General features: G+C 39.3%; 2 protein-coding genes across 2 annotated transcripts in view; both read right to left on the bottom strand.

Annotated features, from left to right (window-relative positions):
- The window catches only part of arfgef3 (ARFGEF family member 3), a 973876-nt gene that overhangs the window by 753970 nt on the left and 200545 nt on the right, over positions 1–19361 (bottom strand). The window lies entirely within an intron of this gene.
- The window catches only part of plpp4 (phospholipid phosphatase 4), a 126385-nt gene continuing 107088 nt past the window's right edge, over positions 65–19361 (bottom strand). Inside the window, exons 6-7 of the mRNA XM_087278977.1 lie at positions 14592–14762; positions 65–1874 (exon numbers count right to left, since the gene is read on the bottom strand). Coding sequence (XP_087135103.1) covers positions 1663–1874; positions 14592–14762 — 383 coding nt within the window. The 3' untranslated portion in view covers positions 65–1662. The remainder of the gene's footprint in view (positions 1875–14591; positions 14763–19361) is intronic.

Here is a 19361-nt window from a genome sequence, read left to right as displayed (position 1 = left end):
AATATGTGGAAATCACGCATTCGTGACGGCTTTTTTTTTGTAGATTGCTTTTGAAAACACTATCGGTTGGGTTTAGGCATGGGGTGGGTAGATCAGTTGGTAAGTCAGTCGGTCAACAGCAAGCTGGCATGGGGTGCGTTTCCCAAACAATGACATAACTCGCGGCTGAACTTTCATAGTACGTTGCATTGATAAATCATGAGATAAGTGTGAAGTCTTGTATCTCATATATAAATCATATAGATCGTTATTGGTTGTAATTTACAGTAGGCTTTTTATAAAGAAATGAAGAAAAATCCAATTTAATTTAATAATATTAATAACTATTATTATTATTGTTGTTGTTATTATAATTAAGTAGGATCTTGTAAATTTTTTTTAATTTTATTTTATTTTATTTATAATAAATGTTTACTTTTACAATTCGACACATTCAAACCACCTCAGAAATCTTTTTTAACCAACAGACCCATACAGATATATTTCTTAATAAATAACCTACTATAAATTAAAACCATTAACATAGGCTATATATTTTTTGGCTATATATTTTTGTTTCTTATTTTTTGGCTATATATTTTTGTGTTCACAAGCTTTGAAGATGTAACCTAAATTCTGCTTGTAAATAATGGTCATCTACAGCTTTCGTCATGATCCACGGCTGTGTTAAAAATGGCATAAATGTTTTTAAAGTGCACTGCAAAGGGAGCGCAATTGTCAATATAAAAATTGCTAACACTGAACTGTAAAAATACTTGCAATGCAAATTACACATAAGAGAGATGACCTTAAGGCCTTAAGAGATAACCCAGTTATAATGTTAAAAAAGGATTGTTCGAAAGGAATAGGGTTTAGGGGGGATAACTGGGAATAATACACAACCAGTAACTCTGCTTCTTACTACAGCTCTTGAAGACTAGTTGCAAGTTTGCAATTTGCAAATGTTCGTTGGAATGATTGATTAGGGAAACGTTAAAACCAACAAACTATGTTTGTAACGGTGCAACTTGCGACCTAAGTTGGCTAACGATGGTTTTCGGAAACACACCCCTGGCTGGCTAAAGTGTATATAGCGCCCTCTGGTGGATTTACACGTGAAGAGGATGCGTGAGAGAATTTTTTAGATTATCAAAAAGTGTACACCAGGGGTCACCAACCCTGTTCCTGGAGAGCTACCTTCCTGCAGAATTCAGTCCCAACCCTGATCAAACACACCTGAACCAGTTAATAGTACCTAAAGCAGCACTTGATAATTACAATCAGTTGTGTTTGTTCAGGGTTGCAACTGAAATGTGCAGGTAGGTAGCTCTCCAGGAACAGGGTTGGTGACCCCTGGTGTACACAGCAGCCTCTGGTGGATTTGCAAAAAAAAAATCAGCGAACAGACGTACCTCCGGTTACGTATTTTCCTGTCTCCACAAACACAGACCTGGTTTCTGTAATGAGCCTGGGTTGCATACAACTTTATAGTAAAGTGTGACCAATTAAATTAGGTATAAGGAATCTGAGTAACCCGCTGCTTGATAAACTGAGTGCGGGGGATGATCAACAAGAAGAAACTAAATGAAATGCATGGTCCAATTCACTGGAATGTTGAAGTGCCAGTCAAGTGTGGTTCATACCACGTTGTTCAGAGGACTGGGAGCCTCCGGTCTCTATTAGTCATACGGGACCCTCCGTCATGCCCTCCAGAGGCAAGCTGGTGGCATTATCCGTGGGCAGAGGCTGGTCCTGGGAGGCTGGCATGTTGTGGACGGTGGCAGCAGCCAGACTGGCGTAGGACAGGTGGCAGTCTATGTGCAGGAACGGCGGGTAGTGCTGCCGATAACAGATGTAGGCGAAGAACAGGCCGATCACTCCCCCGACAAAAGCATCTGTGAGGGGAAAATAACGTCAGGGTTTATGAAGTGAAGACATAATACAGTCAAAATTATTAGTCCTCCTGTGAATGAATATTCTTTTCATATTTGCCAAATTATGTTTAACAGAGCCAGTTTTTCTTTTTTTTTTTTGCGGTATTATTTTTTTCTTCTGGGAAATGTTTTAATTGTTTTACTTCAGCTGTAATACAAGCAATGTTTAATTTAAAAAGAAGGTCAGCATTATTAGCCCCTTTAAGATATATATATATATATATATATATATATATATATATATATATATATATATATATATATATATATATATATATATATATATATATATATAACTAGTGTCTTAAAAACATCTAGTAAAATATTATGTGCTGTCATCATGGCCAAGAGAAAACAAATCAGTTATTAAAACTACACTCACCGGCCACTTTCTTAGGTACACCTTACTAGTACCAGCTTGGACCCACTTTTGCCTCAGAATTGCCTTGACCCTTTGTGGCATAGATTCAACAAGGTACTGTAAATATTCCTCAGAGATTTTGCTCTACATTGACATGATAGCATCACACAGTTGCTGCAGATTTGTCGGCTGCACTTCCATGATGTGAATCTCCCATTCCACCACATCCCAAAAGTGCTCTATTGGATTGAGTCCTGGTGACTGTGGAGGCCATTTAAATACAGTGATCTTATTGTCAAGTTCAAGAAACCAGCTAGATATGATACGCGCTTTATGACATGGTGTGTTATCCTGCTGGAAGTAGCCATCAGAAGATGGGTACACTGTGGTCATAAAGGGATGAACATGGTCAAAAACAGTTGGGCAGGTGTACCTAATAAAGTGGCCGGTGAGTTACGTGTAGAAATATGTTGAAAAAAATCAATATTCTTTCTGTTAAACAGAAAATCGGGGTAACAATATACAGGGGGTTAATAATTCAGGAGGGCTAATAACTCCGATGACAACCTTACGTTTTCAGTAGAACTTCATCTATGTTAAGCTGCTTTGTCATAATCTTCTAAAACCGCTATAGAAATGAAGATGAACTGAACTGAATTTGATGGACAGTAATTAATTCATTAATTCATTCATTAATCCATTCATCTATTAATTCAGAGGTGCCCAAACTCGGTTCTGGAGAGTTTGGACACCCCTGTATTAATCCATCCATACATACACTCATCCATTCATACTATATACATTCACCAGCCACTTTATTAGGTACACCTGTCCAACTGCTCGTTAACACAAATTTCTAATCAGCCAATCACATGGCAGCAACTCAATGCATCTAGGTATGTAGACATGGTCAAGACAATCTGCTGTAGTTCAAACTGAGCATCAGAATGGGGAAGAAAGGGGATTTAAGTGACTTTAAACATGGCATAGTTGTTATGCCAGACGGGCTGGTCTGAGTATTTTTAGAAACTGCTGATCTACTGGGATTTTCATGCACAACCATCTCTAGGGTTTACAGAGAATGGTCTGAAACAGAGAAAATATAATGCCTTGTTGATGCCAGAGGTCAGAGGAGAATGCCCAGACTGGTTCCAGCTGATAGAAAGGCAACAGTAACTCAAATAACCACTCGATACAACCGAGGTCTGCAGAAGAGCATCTCTGAACACACAACACGTCCAACCTTGAGGCGGATGAGGCACCCCACTCCGGGTGCCGCTCCTGTCAGCTAAGAAAAGGAAACTGAGGCTACAATTCACACAGGCTCACCAAAACTGGACAATAGAAGATTGGAGAAACGTTGCCTGATCTGATGAGTCTCCATTTCTGCTGCCACATTCAGAGGGTCGGGTCAGAATTTGGCATCAACAACATGAAAGCATGGATCCATCCTGCCTTGTATTAACAGTTCAGGCTGGTGGTGGTGGTGTAATGGTGTGGGGGAGATTTTCGTGGCACACTTAATCGCCCATTAATCCCAATTGAGCATCGAGTCAACACCACAGCCTACCTCATTATAACCAAAGTATGCAGAAGAGCATCTCTGAACACAACAACAACAACAACAACAACAACAACAAAAAGTTATGTTTAATAGAGAAGGCAAATATTTTTACAACTATTTTTTTAAAGGTCAACATTATTATGAACATATTAATATTAGCAATCATTTTGACTTCAACTTTATATAGTTTCTAAAAACATATAGTTTCCAGTAAAAGTTTACAAAATACCATGAAAATCTTGTATTCAATAATGCTTAAGGGATCCATTATGTGTTGAGTTGAGTCCCACTAGTGAATTATGTTTGATAACAATAAAAGTCAATTTATTGCTTATGAAAAAAGCTCTGTTCTGTTAAAATTGTAATGAAGCTTCCCAGTATTATACTGTAGTATTGTGTACATCTTTCACATTTCTAAATCTCGTTTTCCAAACTTTTCCCTATTTATGCCTTTTTTTAAACCACAGTGTTTCATTCCATTTCAGCTGTCATTCTCATGAATAATACAAATAATCCAAAAAAACATTGGATTGTATTTTACAGCAAACAAAGCTTTATAGGCAACAAAGGCATTATTTACCCTAAGGCTATGCTATATCTCACAGGGCCTCTCCTAAGCTGGGACTTTTAGTGCTTTGGGAAAAGAATGTTTTGCCAGCGACTCAAGATTCTCGAGCAAACACAATTCTCTAAATGGTTTTTGCCACCCTGAAAGGAAGCAGTAAAGCACCGGGATTGTGGAGGTTGTTAAATAAGTTGTGCCGCACACACCGACAAACACCTGCATATATAAACGCCTCGAACCAATTCAATTCCCCAAAGCGGAAGCCCAAAATAAAATCAAATGACTGAAACCTAATTTTAAGGATGGACTGATAAATTGCCCCTGGAACAAACATATATAGCGTATCCGTACAGGTCAAGCTTGTGTGAGTCCACAGCTTGTATTTACTTGGACCAGATTGGAGTCATCAAGTTTAATGGCCTGTGCCACTATTGTTCAGATTAGTTCTGTTCTACTACCCAGCAAACCTCAAGGGACAGGTCCATATAAAGTCACGGTTATAGCTATCTACTTGCAACACATTCTCACTGCCTACTCGTCACATATTGATGGTTGCTCAGGAGCTCTTCTTGTTCTCCAATGCTTTTGGTCATTTGCATTATGTGTCCCATTAAATGGTTCATGTGTATTAGTAAAAAAAAAAAACAACCCAGGCTCATTATTGATACATACACCTGTATACATTTCTGGACAGAGCGAAACACGTCTCAGAAGCTATGTTTATTTGCAGTTTTTGTTTTTCGTGAAATACTGTGTATGCTTTTTTAGATCACAAATTTCTCTTGCGAGTGCAATTCATGCCTGCTGTTCTCACGTAAATCCACCAGAAGCCACTACAGACCAACTGGCTGAATGACCAATTCCCGGCCCCTCCTTCCCTAAACCCAACCGATAGTGTTTTCAAAACCCGTTCACCCCCTTCCCTAAACCCAACCTAAAGTGTTTTCAAAACCCGATCACCCCCTTCCCTAAACCCAATCGATAGTGTTTTCAAAACCCGATCACCCCCTTCTCTAAACCCAACCGATAGTGCTTTCAAAAGCAGATTGACCCAATCACTCCGTTCTCTTAACAAAACCGATAGTGTTTTTAAAAACATGGATTGACCTGATTATCCCCTTCCCTAAACCCAACCGATAGTGTTTTCAAAAGCACGGATTGACCCAATCACCCCCTTCCCTAAACCTAACCCATAGTGTTTTCAAAACCCGATCACCCCTTCCCTAAGCCCAACCCATAGTGTTTTCAAAACCCGATCACCCCTTCCCTAAGCCCAACCCATAGTGTTTTTAAAACCTGATCACCCCTTCACTAAACCTAACCCATAGTGTTTTTAAAACCCGATCACCCCTTCCCTAAACCTAACCCATAGTGTTTTTAAAACCCGATCACCACTTCACTAAACCTAACCCATAGTGTTTTTAAAACCCGATCACCCCTTCCCTAAACCTAACCCATAGTGTTTTTAAAACCCGATCACCACTTCACTAAACCTAACCCATAGTGTTTTTAAAACCCGATCACCCCTTCCCTAAACCCAACCCACAGTGTTTTCAAAACCCGATCACCCCTTCCCTAAACCCAACCCATAGTGTTTTCAAAACCCGATCACCCCTTCCCTAAGCCCAACCCACAGTGTTTTCAAAACTCCATCACCCCTTCCCTAAACCCAACTGATAGTGTTTTCAAAAGCAACGATTGACCTGATCACCCCTTCTCTAAACCCAACCCATAGTGTTGTCAAAGCAATACAGAAAAAGAAAATTTCTTACAGCTGACTGGTTTTTACGTTTTCGCGAGGAGAACATTTAAACTCTACACAGAAATGTTAACTAGCCCAGCTGGGACTCGAATCAGTGATCTTCTTGCTGTCAGGTGACAGTGCTAACCACTGAGCCACCATGCTGCCCAGTTGTAGGAACATATACACAAATTTATAAATTACACGTTTAAGTGTTAATAAGCATATTAATAATGTAACAATATAAAAAATGTAAAGCGTGCAGGTTTGTAGGGATATAATTATCACGGCCGGCTGTTTTTGTGCAGGAAAGCTCTTAACAGTTAAGAGCAACTTTTCAACAATGTCATGTTCACACTGCAGTCTTTGGGGGGAAAATGCTTGCAGAAATAGTTCAGCCGGAAAATGAGTTTCATAAAGAGATGTCATTCACACGGCTCCTGTCCAGAATAAAAGCACATGAGTACAAACACTGTGGAGTGAGGAAAACATCGAGAAAATGACTCCAAATGACTTGAGAACAGATTTGAAGTCTTCTAAAGTCATACAGCACATCTCTTTGAGTGGGAATTGAGTGGGATTTCACCAAGTACGGCAGGACGTGTTCCTCTATCAACATTCCAATCAATCATTCCAAATCAAATTTAAAGTGTAATCAATATTTACAATGTTTATTTTGTTAGCTCACATTGTTATGCATTGTCGCCTCACAGCAAGAAGGTCACTGGTTCGAGTCCCAGCTGGTTCAGTTGGCATTTCTGTGTGGAGTTTGCATGTTCTCCCCGTGTTGGTGTGGGTTTCCTCCGAGTGCTTCTGTTTCCCACATAGTCCAAACACATGCGCTATAGTGGAATTGAAGGGGGGCGGGGGTTGGGTGGTTGTGATGGGGGGCCCCGTGTGATCAGCCCACACCCCCCCCAGCCAATTAAGTCACCTTCGCGTGATCATCAGCACCCACAACTCTCCCACTTTTCGGATTCATGAGCATACCCCCCCCCCTCCCTTTTCAGTTCGCGATCGCCGCCCCTTCCCAGTCTTCAGTTCACGATCCGCACACCCCCCCCAGTTATTTCAGCAACCCCCCGGTCTTCATTCATTGACTCCGTGTGGCACATTCCCCCCACAACACCCCCCCCTCTGAGTCATAAGCATGTACCCTTAACCGTCCTGAATTATTAGCCCCCACTGTATACAGAAAGATGACTTTTTTTCAACACATATCTGTGCGTTCACACCGAAGGCGGCGAGAGCCTCAAAGTAGCCGGTTGTCATTCATTTTCAATGGTAGCTGGCATTAATATAGCGATGCAGTGGCACTGCGTATGTTCACCAGTGTGGGCTTCGAGGAGAGTTGAAATCCATTTTAGGGTAATGAGCTATGACTAGGCCCACCCGGAATCTGAGCGCGCAGAATTCCGCAGATTTTCCGCAGATTCTTAGCCCATCATTAATTCTGTTTATTTACTTGAGTAAATGTGTGTAAATCTATATTCAGTTTTTAAAATTAATTACAGTAATATTATTGACTAATCTGAAAATGTTCATTTGATTTATGTACAATGCAGTGTACAGTCTTTTACTAAAGATATTATGACAAACTTGCTTTATTTACCAAATAAAGTGAATCCAATAGGATTTGCATTTTAAACATTAAATAAGAGCTAAAAAGATATTATTTTTTAATTTCATATATTAGGGTTTAGTTATGAAACTCCCAAAATAATTCCGCAGAAATCCGCAGACTTTTACCAAAATTCTCAGCAGAAATAGCAAAAAACATTCGCAGATTTCGTCTGGCTCTAGCTATGATGTGGTTCAGGGGCAACCAGTCGAAATGTAGACGTCCACTGGTTGAGAGGAGTCCAGAGAACACAGTCCTGTGAACTTTTTTTTCTCACAAGGACATACATTAGAAAAAGTTACTGCTGAGTTACTGATGTGCATCAATGTTATTTTTTTCTTTTAAAAAATGGGAATCTCATGCTAACTATAACGAGTATTGCTGCTTCAGAATATTCAGACTTTAAAGATGAACTTGATCTTCCATTGTTAATTGAATTTGATCAACAACATTCTACATGCTAGAAAGCATGTTTTTATGCAGGAATGTAACTGATATGTCAGAACGGCGACGGCTTTAAATATGAGATCAATGTAGCAAATTTGACGCTCTCACCCGTGGTGCAGTGAATGCAGACAGCGTTGTCACCAGGGCGGCCAGAGCGCACTTTGATCCTCTCATCGCCTTTGGTGTGAATGCACAGTTGTAGTTTTGCTTACTAATTTCTAATAGCTGATTTCTTTTATCTTTGCCCTGATGACAGCACATAACATTTGTAGGAGCCATACATTGTATATTGGCGACTGGCCACAAGGTGCGAGTAGGAGTAATAACTGTGGCCTTACTGCATGGAGTAAGAGAGCATTGGTAGAAAGCACACAGTTTTTGACCGTATCGTAACTCAGCATATCGTAACTCAACTTAATGTAAGGTAACAGAGAAGTGTGCATTACAGAGTAAGGAAAATTGGTGAAGGAATTATGTTGATTGGAAAATAAAGATGTTTTTATTTGCATCTATATTTCCTAAGGACTCTGACTTTACGTGTACAAAACTTGCTTGCTCTACTAACAATAGCGGCAATGAAATGGCACTACAACATTTGACCAGATATTCTTCAAGATACTAGTATTCAGCTTAAAGTGGCATTTAAAGGCTTAACTAGGTAAATTAGGGTATTAGGCAAGTCATTGTATAACAGTGGATTGTTCTGGAGACAAATATTACCTAAGGGGGCTAATAATATTAACCTTAAAATGGGGTTTAAAAAATTAAAACTGTTTAAATTCTAGCTGAAATAAATCAAATAAGACTTTCTCCAGAAGAAAAAATATAATAGGAAATACTGTGAAAAATTCCTGAATCTGTTAAACATCATTTAGGAAACATTTAAAAAAGAAATAAATCAAAGATGAGGGAATAATTTTTACTTCAACGGTATATTAAAATGAAGTGGACTCCTTGTGATATCGCTTCCCGGGTGACCAACCCTGTTCCTGGAGATCGACCTTCCTGCAGATTTCAGTTGCAACCCATATAAACACACCTGCCTGTAATTATCAAGTGCTGTTCAGGTCCTAATTAATTGGTTCAGGTGTGTTTGATCAGGGTTTGAGCTGAACTCTTTAGGAAGGTCGATCTCCAGGAACAGGGTTGAGCACCCCTGCCTTAGACAATAGGAGCAATGGATGAACAGATAACTCATAAACTCATAACATTTAAGATTAGGGGACACAAAACGTGATTAACTGGTTGATGACAAGCCTATACCCACTGACAATATGAATATGAGCTGATATACATCACCCATAAATGTGTGTGAGGGTTATTATGCCCCTGTATATGTCATAAACCCAAATATCACAAATACACAGAGTTCTGAAAGCCAATGAGCCGTACTGTGTTCTTATCCTCTTAGCTGGTTTCACATCCTTCCCCATCATATCATGTCATGTCTCCTTTGGTGATTCAGTCTTCTCATTGGATGCATCATGTGGCTTCTGTTATTGATGGTGATAGTATGGCTGTGCTCCATGGTGAATCAGGATTACACACAGACGTGATTGATTACGGTGTGGGAAAAAACATCTAGCAAGCTAGTGGGCTGTAGAGCTGATATTAAAGCTCGCAAAACAACTGCTGATGCTTTGTGTGTCTTCATTTTTTTTAAGTATCTCCAACAAAGCTTGTATATACAGTAACTTTGCTCTAAAAAGGCAGGACTATGTTGTGTACTGTCTACAAATATACAACTCCTCTTATAAAAGTGTGTTACTCACAAATGGATGTTTGGTTGACATTAAACTTTGGCTGTGGCAGAACTTTCTTTCTCTGAACGAAGACAAAACAGAATGCATTATGTTTGGCAACTCAAACCTGCCTTTCAAGAGTTCACACTTAGCTGATGATTGATTATAAAGCTTGTTTTGCATGCTGTCCCGGGAGAGAGCCCTGAGCTCATAAGATCCTCGAGCGCGGGGCTCCCTCCCGTTTGCAAGGCAAGAGGAGAGTTTAAGCTCAGGTATATCTGGAGAACTCCCCTGCTGTAGTAGCTAATGAACAGTGATTGCTCTTGAGAGATAACTACTTACTAGGAGTATGTCTATAGTGATGATTTGGATTAGTCGATTAACTTAAGTTGCATATTTTTGGACGGTTTGAGGAAATAGGGGAACCCGGGGGAAACCCACGTGAGCACGGGGAGAACGTGTAAACTGCGCACAGAAATGTCGACTGGCTTGGTAAGGACTAGAACCAGTGGCTTCTTTCTGTGAGGCAACAGTGCCAACCACTGGGCCACCGTGCCGCCCATCTAGGAAAGAAGGAGGAGTAGGGGTGAAAAGGGGGGATTCTTCAAAACGAAGATGGTTGTGATATGGAACTCAGGGTGTTTATAGTGGCTTAGGAATCGTCTGATTGGTAAATCATACACCAGCTGAAAGCAATCATAAGCACGTGATCCTCTCGAAATTAGTTTATTCACCTTATTCTCAGCTGTCGAGCGGGCGCTGCCATTTGAATCTTTTTGTCTCGCGACTTCCGGTCACATTCACTTCCATTCATTTTTTGACGTTAACAACTGCTCGTTACGCTACTTGATGTTGCAATTTAATATTTTCTTATTACATTATGCTACTTGGTCTGTGTAGTCATGCAAACATTTGTTTGTTGAGCAAGTAGTTTGGCCATTTTCTGCCGTTTATTATTCCTAGTCATTTCTCCCATAGGCGACTGAATCGGAAGTTCTAAGACAATCGCGAAAACAGGCGCACTTCCGCATTTTAGAATAAGGTCAATAAATAAACTTCACAATGAGCTACCCTCAAATTATCTCAGCTTCCTCACACATTTTAGCCATGTAGATGAAAAATTGGTAGTGAATTTGGACAGTAGTTTAAAATTTAAACAGATTAATTCAGTGATAAAGGCAAGCTTTATCCAGCTTCGCCTTCATGCAAAAGTCGAGCCATTTCTAAGCCAGCTTGATCTAGAGAAAGCCATTCGTGCAATTATCAGCTCTCGTCTGGACTATTGCAATGCACTACATGTTGGAATTAACCAAACCTTAATTTATCAGTTACAACTGATGTAAAATGCTGCTGCTCGCATGCTGACGAGTACTCGCAAATGTAAGCACAAACCCGTCCTTTACTCTTTTCACTGCCCTCCTGTTAAATTCAGAATTGATTTTAAACTACTGTTGTTTGTTTCTAATGCAGTTAATGCTCTTGCAACTTTACATTTATGTGAGATTTTAAAGGTTCACTAACTGAACAGGGTCTTAAAATCAGCAGATCAGTTGTTGCTGGAGGTCCCCACATCCAGGTATAAACAATAGGGCAATCGCTCATTGTCAGTGGCAGGTCCAAAACTGTGAAATACCCTCACTTTAGAACTTTGCATAATCACAAATGTGGCACTGTTTAAAGCTCAACTTAAAGGGCCCTTTTTTCATATTTATTATAAGTCTTTTGTGTCCCCAGAATGTGTCTGTAAAGTTTCAGCACAAAACACCCATCAGAGTATTTATTATAGCTGTTTGAAATGTCTGTATTATAGCTGGGAAAAGCTTGTTGCTGTTTTTTTTGCACTGGGCCTTTAAGGCGAGTCATCCCTGCCCACCATTCTCATGTGCCTGTCATCAACATGCCTCAACACGCCCTCGGCTGCCTCAGGAAGCAGATCTCACGTAAGGTTTGTGAGAAATACTACAGTAAGAACTTTACCAAACAGTATTTGATGCATTTTTTGTGGAGCTGCAACAATGAGTTCACGCACACACATCGCAGACACGCAAACACACACATAGCACAGACACGCAGCGCAGACACACACGCACATACATAGCGTAGACACGCAGACACACTCACACACACACACACACACACACACACACACACACACACACACACACACACACACACACACACACACAGAGACAGTGAGAGAGACGCGGCTGTGCTGATGAAGTGAATCTGAAGTGAATGGCTGTACTTCATTAAACACATGCACACTTTTTACAACATGTTAAACTTGTAAAACTCACTCTTGATCACGTCTGATGATGATTGATGATCCTAGCGAACTGAGTTGCTTTGCGCCCGTCCTGTCTTGTCGATATGAGTATATGCATTACTACGGATCCATGTTAATGCGCGCAGCTGTCAATCAATATTGGTGGGCGGGGGGACAGCACTCCTACGTAAAGTTGCGGTCGATCTAAAAACGGCTCCAATTGGTTTTTATGTTAAATAAAAACAAAAGGACTGGTTGTGTTTATTTCACCCCAATATGACAGTCCATACACTATACTTACACACATGTCTGTTCAAACAGCTTGAAAAGTAGATTTTTCACCATAGGTGCCCTTTAAAGACTATTTATGTATGGCGCGTTTTCACTGAGTGGTACGGTTCGGTATGCTTTTATGGCCGTTTCCACTGTCAAAAGGTACCTACTGTAAAAGCGAACCGTACAGTACTACTTTTTGGGTACCCTTTGCAAATGGCCTGTTTTCACTGAGTGGTACAGTACAGTACGGTACGGGTCGGGTCACTTTTATCAAGCTTGCGTTTCAACTGCCAAAATGGTACCAATGGTGTGTGTGTGTGTGTGGTGTGCGACAGAAAGTTTCAGGCGACGTCATTCTCGCTCAAGGAAATGTCAAAGTAAAGCTGTACGGGTCGCTCACATATCATATGAGAAGCACTTCTCACTAAACAGATGCTTTATACACATCAATACTGGTGTATAAATGTTCATCACAAACCTTTCTATGAACATGATTATGACTGCAGATCAATGACAGTGTGAAATAGCCTACTGTAACGTCTGCAATTATATAAAACAAACAAATAAAAGATACATGAACACATACAGGCCCTTACAGTCTCTGATATGTTACCAATTACAGAAAAACTACACACAGCATGCATTTAGTCCTTATTTGAGTTCAAAAACAACACGAAACATATAGCCCACAGTCAGAGCAAACCTCTCATATCTATGTTTAATCTTCACCAGCACATGTGACCTCTGTTAGAAAGTAATTTCGCCATTTCGAGTTCAGAATAGTCCAGAAGGTGATGATGATAGTTAAACATAGCTGTTTGTTCATGGTTTAGGTTGCTAAAAGAATCATTTGCTCCTTTGCTTTTCCGGCTTCCTAGTTTTTTCGCATTTCACTCTCGTGTTTGTCCATTTCTGAAAGGATCAGGTGTTGGAAACACTTCAATAATCATGAGAACGTTATTATCATGAGCTCAATATAACTAGATATTTGGATATAGATGTACACGCGAGTGATTGCGAGCACTCTGGAGAAAGTGAAACCGCTCGCACTTTTAGACAGGCTCGTAAAACAACAGCAGGACATGGCGGATTTTGTTTATATTGGCTTTGTGGCTGTTTATCAAGAGTCGACCATGACTCTTAATTATACACTGAAAAAAGTGTTGCATGCAGAACTGTTGCAAACAATTCATTTGTGTTGAATTTAAACATTCAAACTAAGTTTAATAACGTTCAACTTAATTTGTTTGTTTAAATTCAGCCCAAATAAATTGTTTACAACCACTTAACGTAAAAAAATTGAGTAAATCCAAGGAATCATCTTTCAATCATTTTTTTCAGCGTATACTGTATATTATTACGGTGTAATGTCTCAGCTGTGTTTTTAAAAATGGCGGTTCCTTTGTTTTTATTTTCCTGGCTTGTTTCATGAGCAAGTGGTGTATCTCTGTAAACCAATAGCGTTCAGCGTCGGGTCTAGCTCCACCTTTTGTTACCCTTTTGTTGTGCTAAGTACACTTTGCAAAGGGTACCCAAAAAGTGATACGGTTTGCTTTTTTGTACCCTTTGACAGTGGAAACGGTCATATAAGTGTACCGAACCGTACTGTACCACTTTGTGGAAACAAGCCAAAAGGGTACCTAGCATAATAAAAGTGTGCCAAAAGGCGGAGCAAGGCTGAATGCTATTGGTTTACAGAGATACATCATGCAACAAGCCAGGAGAATGAAAACAAAGGAACCACCACTTTAAAAATAATATATAAATAAAATAACAAGCCATGTTTGACACTACCTCAAACAAACCTCTTCGCCGTCTAGATGAACAGCAACAGCGTGTCTTTGAACCCAAATAAGGACTAAATGTATGCTGTGTGTAGTTTTACTGTAATTGGTAACATATCGGAGACTGTAATGGCCTGTTAAGTGTAATAATACTAATACTAAATAAGTAGTTTGAACAAAAAGGACATTTTTTTTTTACTTTTTTGGGTGTATAAGGGGAAATTTTATATTAATTTGAGCAATAAAAAGTGTTGAATGAATGTTTATTAATGTGCATTAATGTTTTGTAGGACACTGCTCAACGCTCTGACCTTGCCAGTGATGTTTGTAGTCACAGATGCGGGACAGGGCGATCATCATGGCGCTGTAGAGGGGAAGGACCATTGCGCAGAGACGCCAGCTGCGTCCGCGTCCGGCATCTGTGAAGCACTGCAGCTTGCCCGCCAAATAAAATGAGGTGAAGCCCAGGCCAGAAAACGCAACTGGAAAAACACAAGACACAAAGAGAAATAAGTAAGCAAAGTACTATAATATACAGTGAAAGTCAGAATTATTAGCTCCCCTGCTCCTAGTTTTTCCCCAATTTTTTTTCAACACGTCTAAACATAATAGTTTAAATAGCTCATTCCTAATAACTTATTTTAATTTTATCTTTGCCATGATGACAGCACATAATATTTTACTAGATATTTTTCAAGACACTAGTACTCAGCTTTAAGTTACTTTAAAAGGCTTGACTAGGTTAATTAGGGTAAAGTTAGGATAATTAAGCAAGTCATTGTATAACAGGTTTGTTCTGTAGATAATCTGAAAATAATATGGGTTAAGTCGGCTAATAATATTGACTTTAAAATGGTTTTATTAAAATTAAATTAAAAACTGATTTTATTCTAGCCGAAATAAATCTATATTTATATATTACCCTTTGTGTGTATATATATATATATATATATGTGTGTGTATATATGTCTGAAAAAAAAAACATACGTTTTTTTTTTTTTTCAGAAGAACAAATATTACTGTGAAACTGAAAAAATCCTGAATCTGTTAAACAACATTTGGGGTATATAAAAAAAAAAATACTGAATAATTTTGACTTCAACTGTACATTGTAAAAATTGCAGAGTTGAACCCAAAACAGTCAACTAATCACAAAGAAAAATCCTTTTAAAGGTGCGGTATGTTGGGTTAATTTATTTGATAAATTTAAATTACATTGTTAACCCAGCTGTTGGGTTTGTCGATATTTGATTAATCTGACATTCTGTAGGGCCTGTATCCTGCAGAGTTTAGTTCCAACATCAATTAAGGTGCACTCACACTAGGCTACCCAAACCATGCCCGGGCGCATTTTCTTGGTTTGTTTGACAAGTGTGAGTGCTCTGCTCTTTTAGCCAGCCCTTGCCCAGTTGGAAGAGATGTGCCAGAGCGCAATTTAGTTAGGCTTTGGCGCGGTAAACTTGTAGTGTGAGTGTGAAACTGAAGACCCGACATCACATAAGGGTTTCATACGGATTTATTTATTATTCTAACTTTTCATTAAACACAAACTGTCATAGTTTATTAAAGATGCAAACCCCCTGCTGCACGTCAGCTGATACCTTCAGCAAACCTTCTAAACCTTCCTTTTAGAGGTCCTAAAAAAAAGTGCACAGGAACCAAAAATGTAAGTGGTTAAAAGTGTCAATTTAGTGTTTACCTGCAGTTTAATGAGGTGAAGTCTGTGCGAAAGTGGTAACCTTTCCTCCTCATCCACTGCAAAATCATGGGTGTTGTTCGGCAAACAGAGCTTGCACTAAACTATTTCACATTGGCAATCTTGGCTGTGTAGTGCAATGATTTCAAGAATGAGAAACGTTTCAGATGGTCTAAAAATCACACTTCGGCATGGTTACAGGCAACTGCACCTAGAGTGAGAACGCCCTTAAACACACCTTAACCAGCTAATCAAGCTCTTTCTAGATCAGGTGTGCCCAAACTCAATCCTGGAGGGCTGGTGTCCTGCAAAGTTTAGTTCCAACCCCATCAGACACACCTGGGCTAGCCCAAGCTCTTACTAGGCTTTCTAGAAATATCCGTGCATGTGCTTTGAGACAAGTTGGAGCTAAAATCTGCAGGATACCAGCTTGGCAGGTCTGAGTTTGGACACCCCGGCTTCAGAGCATACAGTATGAATCCATACAAATACATCTATTAAAATTAAATTGAGTAACACTTTTACCACTTCCTGCTCTCTGGCAGCGGTTGCTCTGGCAACTCAAGGAAATACTGTGAGATCCGTTTCTGGCTCTTATATTGCTTAACTCTGTACTGCACTAACGATGTCCTTTAATTAGCTGCTACAGCCACTTATTATAAATGAGATTTGAACTCCAGCAATAATAAACACAACGGATAAAAGTGTGAAAGCAAATAATTAGGCATCCAAGCTGCTAATTTGCATATTTCGATCCTGAATAGTGATTATGCACTTGCTTTTTTATCAATGGCAGGACAATGTTATTTTTTCCTATGAGGTTTCACATTTACCCTTACAGTCATTAAAATGACAGGTGTCAGTGTCAAATCAAACAAAATGAGCAGAATGAACCGCCAACTATTCCAGCATATGTTTTACACGGAGGATGCCCTTCCAGCTGCAACACAGTACTGGGAAACACCCATACACTCTCTCATTTACACACATACTCATGCACTACGGATAATTTAGTTCATCAATTCCCCTATAGCACATGTGTTTGGACTGTGGAGGAAAGCACTCAGGGGAAACCCACGCCAACAGGGGGAGAACATGCAAACTCCACACTGGTCCAGCTGGGACTTGAACCAGTGAACTTCTTGCTGTGAGGCGACAGTGTTAACCACTGAGCCGCCCCTAACCCAATGGCTGTGTTTTCTATATATGTTCCAACATTGCATTACAACAACCCAGCAATTTATTTTAGAATGCATGGCTTCAATTTTGTTTTGTGTGTATGAAATGGCCTGGCTGAGTGTGAAATTTCCCATCCGGAAATTGTGTTTCAGTCTGGTCCTGGAGCAGAAGCATGTATAAATAAGATCCAATTGGTCTCTAATTTATGAGCGGCTGCAGTAAACACTCAGTTGAAGAGAGGAGAGCAGAGTGTGCATGTCTGAAGACTGAGGTTTATCTGTAGTGGATGCTGAAGTCGCCAAGCGCCACCACATCCAACACAACTCCTGCTTTCTCTATATCTATATATCTTCCTCTATATCGATCTCAATCTAACTCCTCCAGAAAGTTCACAACAGTAGTTGAGCAGTGGGTGTTTTAGACAGTGTGTGATAGTGGCTGAGCTGTTGTCACAACGTGAAGTGAACAATTAGAGAAAGGCAGACCAATAATCCAGCTGTAAGAATAAAAATGGCTGGGTTGTTGGGTCTTGGGTCAAATATGGACAAACCTAACAGTTTTATAATTGACAGATTATTAAAACTGTTTTAATTTCATTGAAAAAACTTTGACCGAGCATTGAATTACAACAACCCAACATTTTATACAATCACCGGCCACTTTATTAGGTACACCTGTCCAACTGCTCGTAATAAGAGAAGATATCCAGTGAGCGGCAGTTCTGTGGGCGCAAATGCCTTGTTGATGCCAGACGTCAGAGGAGAATGGCCAGACTGGTTCCAGCTGATAAGAGGCAAGAGTAACTCAAATAAGCATTTGCTACAACCGAGGTCTGCAGAAGAGCATCTCTGAACACACAACACGTCCAACCTTGAGGCAGATGGGCTACAGCAGCAAAAGACCACACCGGTTGCCACTCCTGTCAGCTAAGAACGGGAAACTGGATTCATCCTGCCTTGTATTAATGGTTCAGGCTGGTGATGGTGGTGGTGTAATGGTGTGGGGGAGATTTTCTTGGCACACGTTGTACCTAATAAAGTGGCCGGTGAGTGTACATATAGTTAAATATTAAGTAATTTTAAAATGAAAACAAAACAAAATCAACCAGTGTTGAACTAACTTTGAGTTACAACAACTCCACATGTTTATTGTTACACATGGGGTAAGTAATTTTAGAATAAAAACCAACACAACAAAACAATATAAGACAAAACAAACAGACCAAAATGCAAACACGCAACAACAGAAGCAACAAAACAAAAATTAAAGCTTTGTACAAAGTAGGACACGTTCTAAGTTGCATGTACATGTTTATTCATGCCATGACTGTGATAAATATAAATCAAATCATACATAATGCAAAATAAATAAAATAATAATGTCGTCCACACACTGATGTTGGATCAAATATTGAGTCCATTCCTGAATGGAGCACTAGCATTGGTTACCTAATATATATTTGAGTACGCTGTAAAAAGTGCTGGGTTGCCGTAACCCACAAAACGCTGGGTTAATTTTTTCAAATGAATATTGGGTAGAATCACTTTGGGTTAAAAATTGCATTTTAAATTTAATTGAAAAATAAACCCAGTGGTTAGGTCTGTCTATATTTTGACCCAACATTGGGTTAAAGCAGCCTGACATGTTTTAGAGTGCAGAATAGAGTAGAATAGAAAAGAGTAGAATAGCGTATAACAAAGTAGAATAGAGTAAATTGGAATAGAATAGAGTGAAATAGAATAGAATAGAGAAGAGTAGAATAGAATAGAGTAGAACAGAGTAGAGTAGAATGTAACAGATTAGAATAGAGTAGAATAGAGTAGAATAGAGTAGAATAGAATAGAATAGAATAGCGTAGAATGGAGTAGAGTAGAATAGCGTAGAATCAAGTAAAACAGAATAGAGTAGGAAAGAATAGAGTAGAATAGAGTACAGTAGAATAAAATAGAGTAGAATAGCGTAGAATCAAGTAAAACAGAATAGAATAGAGTAGAATAGAATAGAGTAGAATAGCGTAGAATCAAGTAAAACAGAATAGAATAGAGTAGAATAGAGTACAGTAGAATAAAATAGAGTAGAATAGCGTAGAATCAAGTAAAACAGAATAGAATAGAGTAGAATAGAATAGAGTAGAATAGCGTAGAATCAAGTAAAACAGAATAGAATAGAGTAGAATAGAATAGAGTAGAATAGTTGATTAGAATTA

This window comes from Danio rerio, chromosome 13 (genome assembly GCF_052040795.2).
Source record: "Danio rerio strain M-AB ecotype USA chromosome 13, GRCz13ab, whole genome shotgun sequence".
In the NCBI taxonomy this organism is placed as follows: Eukaryota; Metazoa; Chordata; class Actinopteri; order Cypriniformes; family Danionidae; genus Danio; species Danio rerio.
The sequence above is the reverse complement of the archived record's forward strand: the minus strand, read 5'-3'. Positions and strand labels throughout refer to the sequence as shown.